Raw genomic sequence first — 19,625 nt, 5'->3', positions numbered from 1 at the left:
ATGTTTAATTTTATTATTTTATTATTTCCATTCTACGTGACTTTACCGAAAGAACCAAGAAGACGAATCCCTGAGTCACGAAAGCTTTAAATGGATTTTTTTTAGTTTAGTTTAGAGTTGCAGTCTGGTCAGCATTGCTGACACAAGCATCCCATAGTAGCAATTTAAAAATAAGATAAAGTTCATGTTCAAAGTTCATTTATTAGGTATATCCCTGTGAGCCATTCGGCTCTTGAATCGAGTGCAACCGCAACAAACAAAAACACATGAACAAGAAAACATCTTAAAGTGACTCTGTGCAAACAGAAAATCCAAGAAAAGACAGCAAAATATTGCAGAAAAATCACCGTACACTAGCGCTGTGCAAATATCCCAGTGAGATGCAATTCAGTTGATTTGCATTCTGTGAAAAATAGAAACATCGAGTCGACTTTCAGCAGGGGGCATTGTGGCGAAAGCACGTCCCGCCGCCGCTGCGTGAAATAAATCAACAAGGTCACTTAAATGAATCTCAGAAAGAAACTAAATCTGCCTCAATGGCCCAATCTATAACACAACGGGGGGTTGCGTATGGGGTGTTACAATGCCCCCGCGTGCGTTGCAGATCAATACAATTTCATCCCATAAATTCTACGAATAGCACAATTGTGCTGTAGTAACATTGCGACAGCAGCAATAACAATAAAATATTTAAAATACTTTTTTTAAAGCACGCTTTTTATGAAATGTACTGCCCGAGCTGCCCTTCCCCCTGCCCCCTTCCCCCATCGCCCCTCCCCTCCTTCCACATCTCCCGCCCCTGGGCGTGGCTCCCCGAGGCTTGCCGTGACGTCAGGGACCACGTGGTGATTTACAGGCAACGTCAGTTGAGAGTGGATAATTAGAGCCGTAAAAAAGATTGTTTAAACACATTTTTATTTCATTTGTTATGATAGAATATAGTATTGTCATCAGTATGACATAGCTATACGAAGTTTGCAGTCGATAAGACATTGGGAATACGGTTGAAATTGAGTTACAAGATTTTTGGATACGACAACACACACAGTAAGTTAAATAAAAGCGTGTAAAGTTTTAAAACATGTTTTGGATTTTTTATGATAGAATATCGTGTTGTCATCAGTGTGACATACCTATACGAAGTTTGCAGTCGATAGCACATTGGGAAAGTGTGTAAAAATTGAGTTACAAGATTTATTTTTTGAGGATACAACAGACGAATTGAGTTAAATTAAACAAAATAAGAAAAATAAATAAAAGTGTGTAAATAAAAACAAGAACACAGCAGTAGCGGCACACTTGTAAACGTGTCGCAGGCCAGCCCCTGCACCGGACGTTCCACCACAAGACACGCAGGAACACTGGGTTTGTCGTCCTTTGCAGGCTTCCTCCTCCATCCAAGGGGTCGAACGTGGACAGAATGGAACTTTCCTCCATCACGGGGTGGGGAGGCTGCCGCTCTCGTCTTCGGCAGTTCTCGTGCGTTGCTGCTGCTGGGTCTGCGTGCCACGGTTGTGGAATTCCCGATCGTTGGAAATATGCCCATCCGACAGTGTGGATACTTTTAAAGTTTCGTCTTAAACATCTTCTTAGATCGGTTTATTGTATTTAGCTTCTCCGTCTCTCGTGGCCCTCGTGGTAGGCTCCTTACAAAACACATTCCTACGGAAGGAGCTGGTAGAAACGTTGGGTTGCTCGGTCAATGGCCTGCAGGGTCAACGGCGGCGTGGTGTATTCCGCAAATATGCCCGACTGTGAGGGCGGGCACAAGCCGGCGTGAGTAGGTTAAACATTGAGTTTTATAAGGGCACCACCCTCCCACCCAGCCCCTCCCCACTCTCCCCTCTCCACCAGAGGTCGCAAACGGGTTTTGATTCCTTACCCGTACCCGGCCGCACCAGGGTCGCAAACGGGTACCCGTACCCGGCCGGATACGGGTAGCCGGGTATCGGGTAGGGTACGGGTATCGGGTACCCGGTTATGACCTCTGCTCTCCACCCAGCCCCACCCCTCCCATTTTTGGATGCACGACAGACAGACAGAATAATCCCCTGTGGGCTGGTGTAACCAGGAGGTTCCTACCAGTATAAATGATTATTCTTGTTACCGCAACGAGCCGCGTCCAATGGGCCGCAGCTCGGTCAGCCACCGGCTCTCTTCCAGGTCGCTCGAGACCGCCGCCTCCTCTGGGGCAGTCTCCGGGTTTTTCGCAGGACGTGTCCCTCACGAAGCGATCATCAATCTCAAGGAAATTCCCTCTTGGGTACGGACGTTCCATCGAGGATTATCGTATATTTGTCCAGCGGGGACGTCCAGGGTGTAAGTCCTTACACCTCAAAACGGCCCAAGTTACCCTTTCCTAAGTGACCCTTCAACTAACGCAATCCGTGCGAAGCTAACGGGTCACACGAAACTGGATTGCAAGACCGAAAAAAAAAACCCCAACCGAGACATTTATTACTCGTGGTTTATTGATACTGGTCGTATTGACCACGACAAAGGGATGACACCAACAGGTCGCATTGACCACGACAAAGGGATGACACCAACAGGTCGCATTGATCACGACAAAGGGATGACACCAAAAACGCTCACATCCAGAAAAAAAATTGAGTCGGCAAAACAATGGCTACATACGTACAATCACCGTTTTAAGAGAGCCGGTGGGGGGGGAGGGGCGGGCGTAATTAAATAAATTGAATCAGAGTGCGTTCATCCTCGGGGAGACGTTCAAGCGAAGAGGTTCACCGCTCGCGGGTTTCCGAATGACTTCGACGGCATCGGTCGACGCGACGGCCGCGGGAATCCCGCCCCGGTTCCCGCAGATACCGCGATTATCCCGCGGGCGATTACCACGTTGGTTCGTTCGCACGCGTCCACACGGGGAGAGCATCAGTCAGTCTGTGTGTCCGTCCGACCGTCTGGTAGTACTGGTGGTCCACGTGGCAGTACTGCCAGACAGTGCTCTGTGTTGTAGTCTTAAGTAGTGGTTCTGGTGGGTCATGGTGGTAGCCACAGTGGCATAACGAGTGGGCTTGGGGGGGTTCAGTGCTTCGGGTGGTAGTTCTACTGGTCCCAGAGGTAGTCCAGGTAGTAGTCAGGAGTGGCTCGCTGTGATAGTCCCAGCAGTCTGATTCATAGCGGTGTCTGTAGTCCGAGTGATAGACCAAGAGCCCCCCATGAGAGTACTGCTGGTGGTTCTTATCGCAAAGGACCAAGTGGTCGACCCGGGTACGAGCCGGCTACCGTCAACCAGAATTGCCATTGCAACGTATGGCCAATGCACGTGCCATACATTTTGCTGGGGGCAGTCAAGACTCCCCAGACCACCACCACCCTCCCCTCAATTTTGTAGCCACGATTTTCCCGACCCCGTTAGGAATGGGTTCACAATTGCAGTCGAGGAGTCGCACAATACCGCTCACCACGTGACATTTGAACACATTTCGGCACGTTTAACCGCAGCGTATACAGAGGCATATATTTGAAATGTGGAGTTTATGCTTGCATAACATATAAACAGCTTAACTAAAAAAAACACACAACACTTAAACATACCACAGTTTAAAATCATACGTTGGTGGCCAGCTTAGTCACAGTTTAAATCATATTACGTCTTATGGACTTTGATAACAGCGATTCAACACCAATCGGATGCATTCAGCCGAGTTTGACAGACTCCCCGCGCCTGACCCTCTCAAGTATGTTCGTTGTATTTCTCTCGCACCGTACATAGTCAACCCTGCTAAATCGGTGGTGCGGGGTAAGGACAACAAACCAAACATAAAAATCGAGATTTAAAAAGTGCATAGCTCCAGTGGCTTCCTAATATCGCAAGGGAAGAGCGTTCCAGACGGCCGCAGAAGCGCGTTCGAAAGCGTCGCGCGATGACAGTGACTGTCTCTGTGCGATGGCCAGCCAAAAGCTGCTGGTCATCACAGATCGATAGTACTGGTAGGAACATCCTGGGTACACCAGCCCACAAGGGATTATTGTGTCCGTCCGTCATACAGGGAGGGGCTGGGTGGGGAGGGGCTGGGTGGGGAGGGGCTGGGTGGGGAGGTTGGGGCTGGGTGGGGGGTGGGAGGGGCGGGGCTGAAAGGGGCGGAGCTGGTCACCCCGTGGTGCCCTTATAAAACTCAATGTTTAACCTACTCACGCCGGCTTGTGCCCGCCCTCACAGTTGGCCATATTTGCGGAATACACCACGCCACCGTTGACCCTGGCCATTGACCGAGCAACCCAACGTTCCTACCAGCTCCCTCCGCAGGAATGTGTTTTAACTCCCACCGAGGCCACCAATAGGATTTCCCCACACTCTCCACCAACCACAGCCAATCGTCCGCTCCCAAGCAGACTCATAAAATCCCTGCGGCGTCGTCTTCTGACAAAAGCACACATTGTCGCGTGCCAATTGCACGATCACACCACTGCCGGCGGAAGGGGCATCTGCGAGAGGCACCTCTCTAAGGAGAAGCACTCTAGGAGGGTATTTGGCCTACTCTTCCACGCTGGCTGGACATCTTGGGAAGAGGTGGAAGAGTACCCTCGCACCGTAACCGACCTGCCGATCTGACTGTGGCGTATTGTCCACTTTCTACATTCTGTTTTGTATTGAATCTGTACCGAATACCAGCTTTGAGAAGATAAATCATATGCATCGGGTTTGATCGCCACACAGTGGAATGTCTGGGAAAGTGCCACCCACACTGCATGAAGGTTTACTCGGCCACTCGAGAGAGATGCGGGTGAACTGTGAATGATCTCTTCTGCAGCTTGCGGTGGCGAGATGCCATCTCCCGTATCCGTCGCCGCATTGATTTGACACATTTAAAAAGTCAGTTCATCTTGAACCATTCATTTCTAGTGAATTTACCTTCATTTTCCTGCAGCCCGTGTGGTTTGTATGAATGTACGTTGAGGGGAGGGGGGATAACAGCACTAAACGCAAAAAGCAGTTCTGAAGAAATTAATTATCTGTAATTTCGGACTAAAGTGCAAAGTGTCCTTGGAATGATGCAAAGTGAAGAGAGTTCCCACGTGTGTAGAAGTAAAGCTGGGTTTGGGACTATTGAACGATCATACAGTGTTGTCCACAACATTCCGGGGTGGGCTACCCCCCCCCCCCAACTCTATATATATTAACTATTTTTAAATCCTTTATATTAAGTTCACTTGCTTGTTTGTTTGCGTGCTTGCGTGATTGCTTGCTTACGACCGTGCAAATCTTTCGGTCGTTTTTTAACCCACTTCCCGTGATCCAATCGAGTTGACATTTTGCACACAGACTCGTTGTGCGTGACAATTAATTGTGAAATTTTACACTGTTTAGGGAAAAAAATGTAAATATTTAATTACCAATTGCTTAATGGTGGCAGACAATCATCTGACCCATAGGTGGCAGCCATCTCAAGCCAGAGGACGAGAGGACTCTAGCCGCCACGCATATAAAAGATTTATAGTGAAAAACTTTGTTTTTACGGGTTAATTTTTATTTTACCAGGTAAGGCCCACCCACCACTATACAGCTCTTTTTCCGTTTCCTCAACAAAACTAAGTTAATTATAGTCACGCCGAACGTAGTGCGCTTACGGCTTGGAAATGTTATATATAGCTTTCTAATATTATAATAATTATACAAAAAACATAAACATTTAAACAAAACACTTCTGGAATCTGCAAGCCAATGCTATGGTATGGTACTAGACTGGGAGTGCGCACTGGTGCTTGAAGTTTCTGCGCTGGCTTGAGAAGCAGCTAGCATGCAAATTCCACAAGGCTTTTGCTCGCCGTTCAGCAGAGGTCGCAACCGGGTACCCGATACCCGTACCCTACCCGATACCCGGCTACCCGTACCCAGCCGGGTACGGATACGGGTACCCGTTTGCGACCCTGGTGCGGCCGGGTACGGGTACGTGTAGGCCGTGAGTCACTGGTGAGTCACCGTTTGTCACTCATTTCCCAACGTCTTGTCTCTTCTCACAATTCAAGTTCCTAGAATCAACCCACCCGCGCCTGCAACATGGCTTCATGCCAGAGGTCGCAATCGGGTACCCGATACCCGTACCCTACCCGATACCCGGCTACCCATACCCAGCCGGGTATCGGGTACGGGTACCCGTACCCTACCAGGGCGGGTATGGGTACCCGTTTGCGACCCTGGTGCGGCCGGGTACGGGTACAGGTAAGGAATTAAAACCCGTTTGCGACCTCTGCCGTTCAGCGTTTTAACTTTGTGCGATATTAAAATAAAAATTCCCAATTACATTTGTAAGCAGTCAACCACAATAAACCTTGTTATTTCCATTCCAAATATAGCGACTCTTCTACTTACAAACGAGTTAGGTTCCAGAAGACTGTTCGTAAGTCAATTTGTTCGCAAGTCCAACTTTACTCCTGTCCATTCCAAACACGTACGGCGTGTACTATACAAACACGGGAAATGGCTTTAAAAGTTGTATCATCTTTTGTAGATGCCACTGGTTCTTCACGTTCTGCAGATGGAGATGCCACCACCGCCATCTATTGCGCGGCGGTTGAACTTATGGTTCTCGGTCCGCACAGGCCACTGGTTTATTCGTATCTCTGAAAGTTTCTAAGTAGAGGAGTCCCTGTACACAGTAAGAATCTGAAATTATTTAAACCCTCGTTTTACAAGTGAACCGGATAAGCTTACGATAGATTCGTCTCCCGCGTTGACTTTCAAGTTTTCTCGCAGTCGGTATCATCGCCGACCTCCAACTCGGATGCCTCTTCTTCCGTTCCTTCAAGTCTTTGATCCGCGGCGGATGTTTCAACATCCGCACGTTCTTCGACATCAACGCGCTCCAACGAAATCTGATCGTCGTCACCACCACCACCACCACCTTCTTGCTCGGTCGCCTCAGCAGCGACGTCCGCACGCGGGCCCTGCAGACGCGCGTCGCTGGCTTCTGCGCAACGGGCCTTGCCGCCGAGATCACCGCAACGGGCCGACTCCCGCCCGCCGCCTTCTTCCGCCTTGCCGTCCGAGAGCCGCGGGTTTCCCCCACGCCGCTCTTCCCGCTCCTCCGAGTGAGCCGCGAGCTCCGGCGCCGCCTCCGGGGGGTCAACCTGCGCCAGCTCCAGGTCTTCGAGGCCCGCGCGGTAGTGCAGCATGAGCAGGGTGAGCGCCTGCAGCCGCTCGTTGGACTTCCTCACCTCTACGGCGATCAGCTCAGCCGTGGCGCGAGCCGGCTCGGCCGAGGCCGCCGCCGCCAGGTCTTGCTTGAGCGCGCTGTTCCTCTCCAGCTCGGCCTCGATCTCGCACTGCAGCTTCTCCAGCATCAGCTCCAGCTTTTGCTGCCGCTCGGCGCTCGGGAGGTCCCGGTAGAGCGCCCGCCCGATTTCCTTCACCGCCACGAAGACGCTGTCGTGCAGGCCGCCGCGGTTGGCGCCCGCCGACCCCCGGCACGTCCTGTCCGCCGCGTCGCAACCCTCGTCCGCGCCGCCGGCGCCGTCGGTTTCGCAGACGACGCCGTGAGCCGTCTCGGGCGGCCCGTCATCACCGGTCCGCTTGGCTCCCGGGCGCAGCTGCAGGCGTTTGCGAGCGTAGGGGATGAGGTTGCGAGCGAGCGCTGCCGCCTTGTGCATGCTCTGGGGCCGCTGCCGGTCCGTCTGCCGGGTCCTCGGGCCCGCGCCGTCGCGCAAGCACCGCGGCTTCTCCGTCTGGTACTTCTCGCGGCATTTCTTGTGGCAGACGTAGGCGCAGCGGCTGCACCTGGATGCCGAATTGGTCCAGATTTGGTTCTTGCAGTAGTCGCAGTTGGTCGGATTTTGAAAGAGCGCGTCCTTGAAGTCGTGCTTCGACGCCTCACTCGTTCGCAAGGCGCCGTCGTCCCTCTCCGAATCCGAGGCGTCGTTGTCCGGCGATCCCGTCCTGTGCGTCTTCGACACCGCCTTTGGCCCCGCCGACGCCCCTTTGAAGTCATCGGTGTAGGTGTGCGAAAAGTGCAGAGTGACCTCGCCGAAGCACAGCTCCTCGTTGAACCCCTTGTGCGACGCCAGCTGCTTGAACTGCGGCCGACAGAGCAGGGCGGCCGGCTTGGGGTCCGGCGGACGCAGCAGGTAGGTGCGATAGAACTGCAGTGAGCCCGTGTCGAGGCACTCGGACACGATCTCGTCCACGGCGACGCTCGCGTGGCCCGCGCACGTGGCGGTGGCGCAGGCTGGCCGGGCCCCCGGGGCCACGCGCTCCTGGCACCACACCAGCACATTCAGATACTTGTGGTGGCCCTCCACCTGCAACTCGGCGCAGTCGGCGGCTTCGTCGGTCCAGGCGCAGGCGTTGTTGCCGTAAGCCGCCTTGGTCGACGTCCACTCGTCCGCCCTGGCGGTCGCCCTGGCCGACTGCGCTTCCTCTGCGCTGGCGGCGTCGGCCTTGGCTGCCGCCGCTTTCGCCGCCTGCTCCGCTAAGCCTTTCGCCGGCCTCGCCGTCGAGGGACCGCCGGCGCCGGCGTCGGCGTCGGGGGCGGATTCCGGCTTGTCCTTGGGCCTCGGCGGCACGGGCGGTTTGACGGGGCCACTCGTGCCGCTGGCGTCTTGAGACTCGGACGCGTTTGCGTCCGCGGGAACCCTCGGGCACTCGGCAGCGCAGCCGTCGCTCGCTTTGGCGGCCTTCGAGCAGTAGGCCGCCGCTCCTTCCCTCGGTTTAGCAGAATGCGACGGAGAACCTCCCGGGGAGGCGTTCTTTGCGGCGGCAACGGCGGCGGCACCAGCAGGAGCCGGAGGAGCCGGCGACTGTTTGAAGCTGCCCGCAGCCACACGCGGAGCCTCGTCTGCCGCCTGCGCTTCGTTCATCGCCGCCAAGCAGAGGTCCTCGAAGTCCGAATCGGGGTTGGCTGGGTCGTCGACCGGGAGGTTTTTTGTCACGGATGCCGACGCCACCGGCGGCGCCGATACCGTGGCTCCCGCTGGCGGGTGGCTCGAGTAGACGGCGCCGGTGGGCAGTTCTTCCCGTTGCAACACGATCCGGACAGGGTCGGCCGAAGCGAGCAGCTTTCCGGCATGCACCAGGGAGTAGACGTTGTGACCTGCAGAAGCACGCCGGGCAGCAAGGTGTCCGTGTTTTGCGGGAGCAACGTTTTGGCAGCGTGGAAAGTTATTATGAATAATAAAATATAATAATAGGGGTTTTCCCCTTTTTTCTGGCAACAAAACCGAAACTTTTTTACGAGTATTCATGTCTGCATTAACCGCAATATTCTTGGTTCTTTCGGTAAAGTCACGTAGAAGGGAAATAATAAAATAAAAAATATATAAAACAATTAAATTCTCGCGTTTCGACTGCAACGCAAGCAATCGTCATCAGGTGTGAAATCCACAGCAAGAAAACCCAATTGGGTCGAGGCTCAAAAGAAAGCCATCCCTTGGTGTGGACCAATCAGCTTCAAGGACAATGCCAATATATTACACTGGTCAACAAAAAAACTACTTTTTTCTGGTCTGGACTTTTGCAGCTGTTCTAGACTAATTTCAGGGTGCTGATTCCAAATCTGATCTCAGATTTGCTCTATCACATCTCATTTTATGATATTGGCATACCCCATTTTCATTGATTTTACCCGAAATTAACTCTGCCACTTATGATTGCAAGTTGTTGCGAGTCAGTGACTGCTTTAGTGTTAAAATATGGTGCTGTATTTTTAGGATAGTGTGTTAATAATATCATTTTATGTAGATATCCACATTTATTTAATATTTTTCTTCTGCAGTTTTTATTGAAAATGCAGTATTTGATATCTCAAAAACCTGATGTGACAGACAAAAACTGATGCCAGATTTGGAATCAGCACCCCAAAATTGCTTTAAAACCGTTGGAATATCTTATGCCAGAAAAAGTGTGTTGACCAGTGTTATCATAGTGTGTTTTTTGTTTGCATTTGACTGCAAGTATTGTTGTTAATGCAGACACGAATCCTTGTAAAAAGGTTTCAGTTTTGTTGCCAGAAAAAAGGGGAAAAACCCTATTATTATATTTTGGTACTGGCAAAGGAGGTCTAATGATGAAGTTATTAATATTTATTAATTGTTAACTAAAAAAACTAAAACATTCAACTCCGTTTTATTTTACCAGGTAAGGCCCACTTAGCTATGCGCAGCTCTTTTATCAGAAACCACCTGGGCATCACAAATGAGAGCTTGACGAAGTAGCATATCGTCGACATTTATCGCAGTCAATTGCTCTACACGCGTGGTGACGTTGATTCTACATGGAGAGAAAAACCGGGGGGCTCGGAGAAAATTCCACACGACCACAGGGATTGGAGACACTGCAAACTCCACGTATACAGCTGTCACGGTTGGGAACAAACCCACGGCCTTCGACATACCAGGCGAGGGAGTTAACATCTCGCCACCCGGAAACACTGCCACGTCCATAACACAGGTGTTTTTGGGGTGAGACCGCGTAAATATATAAAAGTGTTATTAAACCCGCCACCACCCGACACAGCCGATTAGTAAGGTTTGTCACGATTTAAAGCTTTCGTGACTGCAGGGATTCATCTTCTTGGTTCTTTCGGTAAAGTCACGTAGAATGGAAATAATAAAATGATAAAAATAAAGCATTTTTATTATTTTATTTTTTATCATTTTATTATTTCCATTCTACGTGACTTTACCGAAAGAACCAAGAAGAAGGTTAGTCACGTAAACAGAACATGCCAATTTGTTACTAGTACAGCAACACCGGTGTGTTGGAGAGCAAAGCCACAACGTTCCTCCACAAATCTGGCTGTCAACCTGATGATGCTAGTTGCAATTACTTGCGAAACGTCATACTCAGATTGTAAATGACAGAGCGACGATGACAGAGCGGCCGTAGCGCTGAGGCCGCGGTGGCCACGTTCACGACAATGACGCCGTCGGAGAGATGACGTCAACAATGGGGGAGCGGCTGGTCGCGAATTAATTGAAGGGGGGTACGCGACAGAGCGACAAAACACCGGACCTGCGATGGATACGACGCGATCGTCCTTGCGAACGTCGGCGCTCGCCGCCGGCGTGTTGGGAACCACCGTGGAGACCACCACAATGTCCGGATCTCCGTCCGGCACGGAGATCTGGCGGAACGTGAGCCCTATGAGCGGCGAGGTCCCTTTCGATATTTGTATCTGCGTGAACGTGAGAAAAAAGGAGAGGGAAAAAAAGCCAAAGACACGTGCTTGTACACGCGCTCCATTATTGCCGGCAACCTTAACAGTCGCAGCACCGACTTTTGAGTAATTCCCGTACGGAGTTGACTCAGGGCTCAAGTTGCCTGCAAGGAACCAGAGACCTATGGCATTGATGGTGAGCGTTGTATTAACTACGTATTTTCAACTAGATAAAAATAAAAAGACAGAAAATAGATGATGCCAACCGGCGTGGTGAAATATGGTCAAATAACCCCCATGACCTGCATGGCAAGGGGAGGCCCTCATCCAAAAGGCTGTACAGATGAATAAATTTACAAGATGTACACATACTTCAGAGAGAGACCCACACATGTTAGAGAGCGGGCCTTTGCCGTTGAAATTTGCCAGTTCACCAGGAATGGTTCAAGCAAGTGTGGCTCTGCCAATTAGACAATAAAGATCAAAACCGGTCCAGACTTTTGTGTGTCGAACCAATGCTACTGAACCTTATGCACGCCCAGAAGGCCTTGTGATTCGATGGGAAGTGGAATTTTAGATCTATAGATAGATATCCATATATATATGGAAGGATATAGATAAACGAAGGGGAGTTTAACACGTAGGCTTTCGCGACCAATATTAATCATAATCAACGTGTTTGGGTTTAGATCGCGTTATTTATAAATGTGTCGTAACCCTCCACCACCCGACACGGCCAATCAGCAAAAAAGTGTCACGTTGACAAAAGACAAATAGTTCACTGCTTTAGCCCACCGGTGTGTTGAAGCGTGAAACCACAACATTTACAATTTGAGTACGACGTTTCGCTGGTAATTGCATCCAGCATCATCGGGCAATTCGCCAGAATGGTGAGGCTCTGCTGTGTCTCCCGTTCTTATATAGAGCAGCAGCAGCAGGGTAACGAAGGGGAATACACACCTCAATGAAGAGGAACCTCACACCTCCTGTACACTTGGTGGTCGCCAGCTCCAGGCTGCAGTAAACGTCGGTCTCTTTGTCTGGCGCAGTCGGCAGGAGGAGTCTGGAGCAAAGGGAGAAAAGGGGGCGATCAATTCTAGATTTGAAGTTTTCGTGACCGCAAGGATCCATAAGTCTTTGGTTCTTTCGGTAAAGTCACGTAGGTTAAAATAAAGAATACAAATAAAGAATAAAAATAACTAAATAAAATCACGACGTTTCGGAGGCAACACAAGCTTCCGTCATCAGGTGGGACAACCACAGCAAAAAACTGAATTACAGAAATTATTTCTAGATTTGAAGCTTTCGTGACTGCAAGGATTCATACTCTTAGGTTCTTTTGGTAAAGTCACGTAGGTAAAAAAAAAAATATTTATTTATTTATAAATACAGTAATTCTATTTTTTGCTGTGGTTGTCCCACGTAATGATGAAAGCTTGCTTGTGTTGCCTCCGAAACGTCGTGATTTAATCTAGTTATTTTAATCTTTATTTTTTATTTTCACCTACGTGACTTTACCGAAAGAACCCAAGAGTAAGGGGGTGATCAACCACACTCAACTATTTTTTATTTAGGTTTTTTCGGTAAAGTCACGTCGGTAAAAAAATATCACGACGTTTCGGAGGCAACACAAGCTTCCGTCTGCAGGTGGAGGTGAAATTTCTCCCCGTAGAGGGTATTAATTCTAGATTTGAAGCTTTCGTGACTGCAAGAATTCATACTCTTAGGTTTTTCGGTGAAATTCCTCCACCTGAAGACGGAAGCTTGTGTTGCCTCCGAAACGTCGTGATATTTTTTACCTACGTGACTTTCCCGAAAAAACCTAAGAGTATGAATTCTTGCAGTCACGAAAGCTTCAAATCTAGAATCATTTTTTATTTACCAGGTAAGGCCCACTTAGCTATGCGGCTATTTTTCAGAAACGACCTGGTTATCACAAATGATAGCCCAACGAAGTGAGCTTATCATTGTGTGGAAATTTATAGCAGCCAAATAGTCTAAACGTGCGATGTTGATTCTAAAATGTTGTGTGAAAAAAAACGGAGGACCCGGAGAAAAATCCACTTGACCACAGGGAGAACACGCATACCCTCCAGATATACAATAGGCGTCAGGGTGGGATCGAACCCACGACCTCCTGCATAACCGATTGTTTCTTGTCGGCAGCCATGCCACTTCCTTCACTTTAAGATGTTTTTTTGTTCATGTTTTTGTTTTGTTTGTTTGTTGCGGTTGCACCCGATTCAAGAGCCGAATGGCTCACAGGGCTATACCTAATACATTAACTTGAACTTCCTATGACGTTGAAGCGCGTTAAATAAACGAAGCGGGTTGACGATTTTTTTTTTTTTACACCCCCCGAGAGGTTACCTGCTGCATCCTACGAGCTGAACTTTCAGAGTCCCTCGTTTGAGCTCGGCCATCGGAAGACTCGCACCGACGCCGTCGCCCTGAACATGCGATGGGAAGAACGGCTTGTACCTACGCAGAAAACGCGAAAGAAAAAATTGTCAAGCGTATACTAGTTTCACATGCACATCGGTACGAATGTTGTCGATCCGAGATTGATTCCTGGACGGTGCTCACATCATCATCGGCGAGCAAGATAGATCTGAAACCAGTCCTCGGCACCTCGCCCCCATCAACATTTACCAGCACCAACGTGGTGAAGTATGGTCAGTTTTGTTGCCAGATAAAAGGGTAAAAAATGTTTTTATCCTATTTTGCTACTGGCAAAGGAGGTTCCAATGGTGTAAATGCTCACCCCGAGCTCTCATACTATGATGGTGCATTGTCTTTGAGTTGTGCGCCTTTTGGCGTCATCTGGTCCAACACAATGTGAGACTAGGCTCTAAGGAAAGCGGTCTCGGGTGTGGACCAATCAATTTCAAGGACAGTGCATACATTACCAGAGTTGTGTTTTTTGTTTGCATTCCGACTGCAGGTATTGTGGTCAATGCAAACATGACTCCTTGTAAAAAAAAGGTGTCAGTTTTGTTGCCAGATAGGGTAAAAAAAACAATTATCAGCATTCATCCAGTAGTGGGCTATACCGTTATTACCATGCATGACTAGCAGTGCACGTAGTAAGCGCACTTGGAATCGGAGTAATTAATATCACACAAGACGCTATCGCACACGCGCTGTTTTCCGCCTTTGGATTATTTACGGGACGCATCCACCGCAGAGTTGGCCAACAGCCGATGACAAATCCCGGCACACGGTGTAAAGCCGTACGCAGATTGTCCCAGCTTACTCGTGGGCGTGGTGACGCACACCCACGATCCAACCTTCATGGAGGTGGGGGTTGGGGAATCACGCAGAGATCACTGCGTGCGAAACTCCTTACCCGCTGGGGCGAGAAGTAGCCTAACAGACGGCGGTAAAAACACGTGGGTTGCTAACCGAACTCCTCCTCCGTACATAAACAACCCACTTGCTTTTTTTTTTCGATTTAAAGTTTTCGTGACTGCAGGGATTCATCTTCTTGGTTCTTTCGGTAAAGTCACGTAGAAGGGAAATAATAATAAGTATAACCCGTAAAAACAAAGTTTTTCACTCTAAATCCTTTAAATGCGTGGCGGCTAGAGTCCTCTCGTTCTCTGGCTTGAGATGGCTGCCACCTATGGGTCAGATGATTGTCTGCAGTATTAAACAATTGGTAATTAAATATTTAATTTGTTTTCCCTAAACAGTGTAAAATTTTGGAAAAACATTTTCACGAACATTAATTGTCTCGCACGAGTCTGTGTGCAAAATGTCAGCTCGATTGGATCACGGGAAGTGGGTTAAAAAACGACCGAAAGGTTTGCACGGTCGTAAGCAAGCAAGCACGCAAGCGAACTTAATATAAAGGATTTAAAAATAAAACATAATCAAATAAAATTCTCACGACTTTCCGACAGACCTGTTCTTCACCCGGGCTGGGTGGGGAGGGTGGGGTTGGGTGAGGAGGGGCTGGTCACCCCGTGGTGCCCTTATAAAACTCAACGTTTAACCTACTCACGCTGGCTTGTGCCCGCCCTCACAGTCGGGCATATTTGCGGAATACACCACGCCGCCGTTGACCCTGGCCATTGACCGAGCAACCCAACGTTCCTACCAGCTCCCTCCGCAGGAATATTTATTATTTTATTGTTTCCCTTCTACGTGACTTTACCGAAAGAACCAAGAAGTTGAACCCACTTGCTTTCCTGCCCTCCTCCTCCCTCCTAGGTAGGCGCTGCACGCACCTGATCTTGTAGCTGGGCAGCGTGTGCTTGCGCCGCAGCACCTTCTTGATCTGGTTAACGATGACGGTGGTGAGCTGCGGCATGGGGCGGCCCTCGTAGCGGGATCGCACCTCGAGCTCGGCCCGCGGGTCACGCGTGAACGCGAAGCTCCAATGGGCGAGGGGCGGCGCGCGTGTCACCCGCACCCGCAGGGGTCCGCGCACGCGCGCGATGCGAACGAACAGCTCGGCGCGTTTGCCGAACACTAGTTCGGCGTGGACGCAGACGTAGCAGCCGCCCGTGTACTCCACGTCCGCCTCCAGTTCGAGCTCGTCCGGTAGTTCAGCTGCGGTCTCGTCGCCCGCCTTGGTTCGTACCCCCCCACACACACACACAACCCCCGCAACGGACGGACAAACGAAAGGGCAGCTCCATCAAGCGCTGTTCGTTTTGCTTTATACACCGGTTCTCTTTTTAAGACATCGGCGGGTATTCGCAGACCAGCCAGGCTCAGCGTGGAGTCGGTACCGAACTTAACAGACAAGAAGCTTCATCCTGCACCCACTTGCCCTGGAAGAAGAAAAAAGTCCAAACTCATCATGGTGTGGGGCAGGTGACGGCGAGGGGAAGGTGGTACGGGGTAGGTGGCGAGCGACAGGCGGTGGCTGCGCGGGGCAGTTGTGCGGTGGGCAGCAGCAACAACAGCAACAGCATCAACATCAACAGCAACAACAGCAGCTACAGCAGCAACAACAACAGCACCAACAATAGCAACAGTAGCAGCAGCAGCATCAACAGCAGCAACACCAACAACAACATCACCCTTCACCTGCTGCCCAGCTGCGTTCCCCCTGGAGGACGAGGAGGGCAGCATGGTACGCACGCCGTGGAAGACGGGCAGCACGCAACAACAACATCATCAACAACAACATCATCAACAGCACCAACAGCACCAACATCACCCCTCACCTGCTGCCCAGCTGCGTTCCCTCTGGACGAGGAGGGCAGCAAGGTGCGCACGCCGTGGAACACGGGCAGCGCGCAACAACATCATCATCAACACCAACATCGACATCATCATCAACATCATCAACAACAACAACACCACCAACAACATCACCACCCCTCACCTGCTGCCCAGCTGCGTTCCCCTGGAGGACGAGGAGGGCAGCACAGTGCGCACGCCGTGGAAGACGGGCAGCACGCAACAACACCAACAACATCACCACCACCAACAACAACAACATCATCAACATCATCAACATCAACAGCACCACCCCTCACCTGCTGCCCAGCTGCGTTCCCTCTGGAGGACGACGAGGAGGGCAGCACGGTACGCACGCCGTGGAACACGGGCAGCGCGCAACAACAACATCATCAACAACACCAACATCGACATCATCATCAACATCATCAACAACAACACCACCAACAACATCACCACCCCTCACCTGCTGCCCAGCTGCGTTCCCCCTGCACGAGGGTAGCAAGGTGCGCACGCCGTGGAACACGGGCAGCGCGCAACAACATCAACAACATCACCAACAACAACATCATCAACATCAACAACAGCACCAACATCACCCCTCACCTGCTGCCCAGCTGCGTTCCCTCTGGACGACGACGACGAGGAGGGCAGCACGGTACGCACGCCGTGGAACACGGGCAGCGCGCACCAACAACATCAACAACAACACCACCAACACCACCACCCCTCACCTGCTGCCCAGCTGCGTTCCCCCTGGAGGAGGAGGACGAGGAGGAGGGCAGCAAGGTGCGCACGCCGTGGAACACGGGCAGCGCGCAACAACATCAACAACAACACCACCACCAACAACAACATCATCATCAACAACATCACCAAAAACAACACCACCACCACCAACATCACCCCTCACCTGCTGCCCAGCTGCGTTCCCTCTGGACGAGGGCAGGACGGTGCGCACGCCGTGGAACACGGGCAGCGCGCAACAACAACATCATCATCAACACCAACATCGACATCATCATCAACATCATCAACAACAACACCACCAACAACATCACCACCCCTCACCTGCTGCCCAGCTGCGTTCCCCCTGCACGAGGGCAGCAAGGTGCGCACGCCGTGGAACACGGGCAGCGCGCAACAACAACACCAACAACATCACCAACAACATCAACATCACCACCAACATCACCCCTCACCTGCTGCCCAGCTGCGTTCCCTCTGGAGGACGAGGAGGGCAGCACTGTGCGCACGCCGTGGAACACGGGCAGCGCGTCTCCGAGAGAGACGTCCCTGAGACTGAGTCCTTCCACGACGCGTCCCGCGGTGCGCGACTGCAGCAGCTCGAGCATCTCCACGTGGATCTTGCGCGTGACCCACGCGCGCAGATCGGAAGATCCGCGCAGCTCGGAGAAGACGCTGAGCAGCAGCGCGTTCAAGCAGCGGCACGCCTCGTACGGGGATGGGGGTGGTGCTGATGATGCTGCTGCTGATGATGATGCTGATGATGATGTGGAAGTGGAGGATGAGGTGGTGGTGGTGGAGGAGGTTGATGAGAGAGGGGTGGAGGTGGTGGTGGATACGGAAGAGCTCGCGCCGCGGAGTAAGGAAAGCAATCGTGGGTGACTAGTGGTGACGGCACCACGTGGTGGGTAGGTGGATGATGATGATGATGAGGTGGATGATGATGAGGTGGATGATGATGATGATGATGAGAGGAAGCGCAGCAGCAGGAGGAGCTGGATGGCGACGGTGGCGATGCTGGCGAGCAGCGCGGTGAGGATGGCGACTCCCAACATCGCCTCCTGCTCGCGTGGGAGCCGGGGCGTGCGGGGAGCCAGAGGCAGCAGATGGGGGCGAGGGGGGGGGGGGTGAGGGGGGGGTGAGGGGGGGGTGAGGGGGGGGGCGAGGGGGGGGCGAGGGGGGGTGAGGGGGGAGGTGAGGGGGGGGGTGAGGTGAGGGGGGGGCGGGGGGGAGGTGAGGGGGGGGGTGAGGGGGAAGTGAGGGGGGGGAGGTGAGGGGGGGGGCGAGGTGAGGGGGGGGGCGAGGTGAGGGGGGGGGGCGAGGGGGGGAGGTGAGGGGGGGGGCGAGGTGAGGGGGGGGCGAGGTGAGGGGGGGGGGCGAGGTGAGGGGGGGGGGCGAGGGGGGGGAGGTGAGGGGGGGGCGAGGTGAGGGGGGGGGGCGAGGTGAGGGGGGGAGGTGAGGGGGGGCGAGGGGGCGAGCGAGGGGGGGGGGAGACGGGGGGGGGGCGAGGAGGAGGAGTGAGGAGACGAGTGCAGAGAACGAGGGGAGGAGGAGGAGGGGGGGACGACGAGGAGAGATGTGGCTACGAGTGTGAGGTGCGTGCGAGAGTGAGGAGGCGAGTGTGATGGGGAGTGAGGGGGCTGGAAGGACGAGGCGAGGAGGGTGACGAGGCGAGGAGGGTGACGAGGCGAGGAGGGTGACGAGGCGAGGAGGGTGACGAGGCGAGGAGGGTGACGAGGCGAGGAGGGTGACGAGGCGAGGAGGGTGACGAGGCGAGGAGGGTGACGAGGCGAGGAGGGTGACGAGGCGAGGTGGGTGACGAGGCGAGGAGGGTGACGAGGGTGACGAGGCGAGGAGGGTGGACGAGGCGAGGTGGGTGACGAGGCGAGGAGGGTGACGAGGGTGACGAGGCGAGGAGGGTGACGAGGCGAGGAGGGTGACGCGCCCCGCGTTCACTCAGCACGCTCCTCCGGCTGATGTTGCGACGCCTTGATGGCGATTCCAATTCATAGAAAAGTTAATTTTGGATCGATTCCTCATTAGACTAATGCGGTGAATGCAGAATCGATAGTGGTTGGGAATCGAACGCAGCCTATCGAATCCTTCCAATACGATTCCAAAATCGATTTAATTCAATTCCAAGAATCGATTTTAACGAAACCCATTGCGGCTACTCAAACTAAACACACGATCATTCATAAGAGGGTTATACTGGTAGGAACCTCCTGGTGACACCAGCCCACAGGGGATTATTGTGTCCGTCGTGCAGGGAGGGAGGGGCTGGTGGGTGGGGTGGGTGGGAGGGGGCTGGGTGGGGAGGGAGGGGCTGGGTGGGGAGGGAGGGGCTGGGTGGGGAGGGAGGGGCTGGGTGGGGGGGTGGGGCTGGGTGGGGAGGGTGGGAGGGGCTGGGTGGGGAGGGTGAGAGGGGCTGGGTGGGGAGGGGCTGGGTGGGGGGGTGGGGCTGGGTGGGGAGGGTGGGAGGGGCTGGGTGGGGAGGGTGAGAGGGGCTGGGTGGGGAGGGGCTGGGTGGGGGGTGGGGCTGGGTGGGGAGGGTGGGAGGGGCTGGGT

At 52.5% G+C, this 19,625-nt stretch overlaps 1 protein-coding gene across 1 annotated transcript; it reads right to left on the bottom strand.

Moving 5' to 3' along the window:
* Positions 1-5,343: 5,343 nt before the first annotated feature.
* On the bottom strand, positions 5,344-18,141 carry LOC133357481 (PDZ domain-containing protein 8-like). The gene is made up of 6 exons (XM_061575434.1): positions 17,513-18,141; positions 15,347-15,690; positions 13,485-13,595; positions 12,075-12,177; positions 10,970-11,132; positions 5,344-9,050 (listed from the first exon to the last, which is right to left on the bottom strand). The coding sequence occupies exons 1-6, from the start codon at positions 18,110-18,112 to the stop codon at positions 6,703-6,705; spliced, it is 3,669 nt and encodes a 1,222-aa protein (XP_061431418.1). The 5' UTR covers positions 18,113-18,141; the 3' UTR covers positions 5,344-6,702.
* Positions 18,142-19,625: the final 1,484 nt, after the last annotated feature.

Source organism: Lethenteron reissneri, chromosome 58 (genome assembly GCF_015708825.2).
Source record: "Lethenteron reissneri isolate LAM-NWPU_2019-01 chromosome 58, ASM1570882v1, whole genome shotgun sequence".
Classification (NCBI taxonomy): Eukaryota; Metazoa; Chordata; class Hyperoartia; order Petromyzontiformes; family Petromyzontidae; genus Lethenteron; species Lethenteron reissneri.
This window is presented reverse-complemented; position numbering and strand designations above follow the sequence as displayed.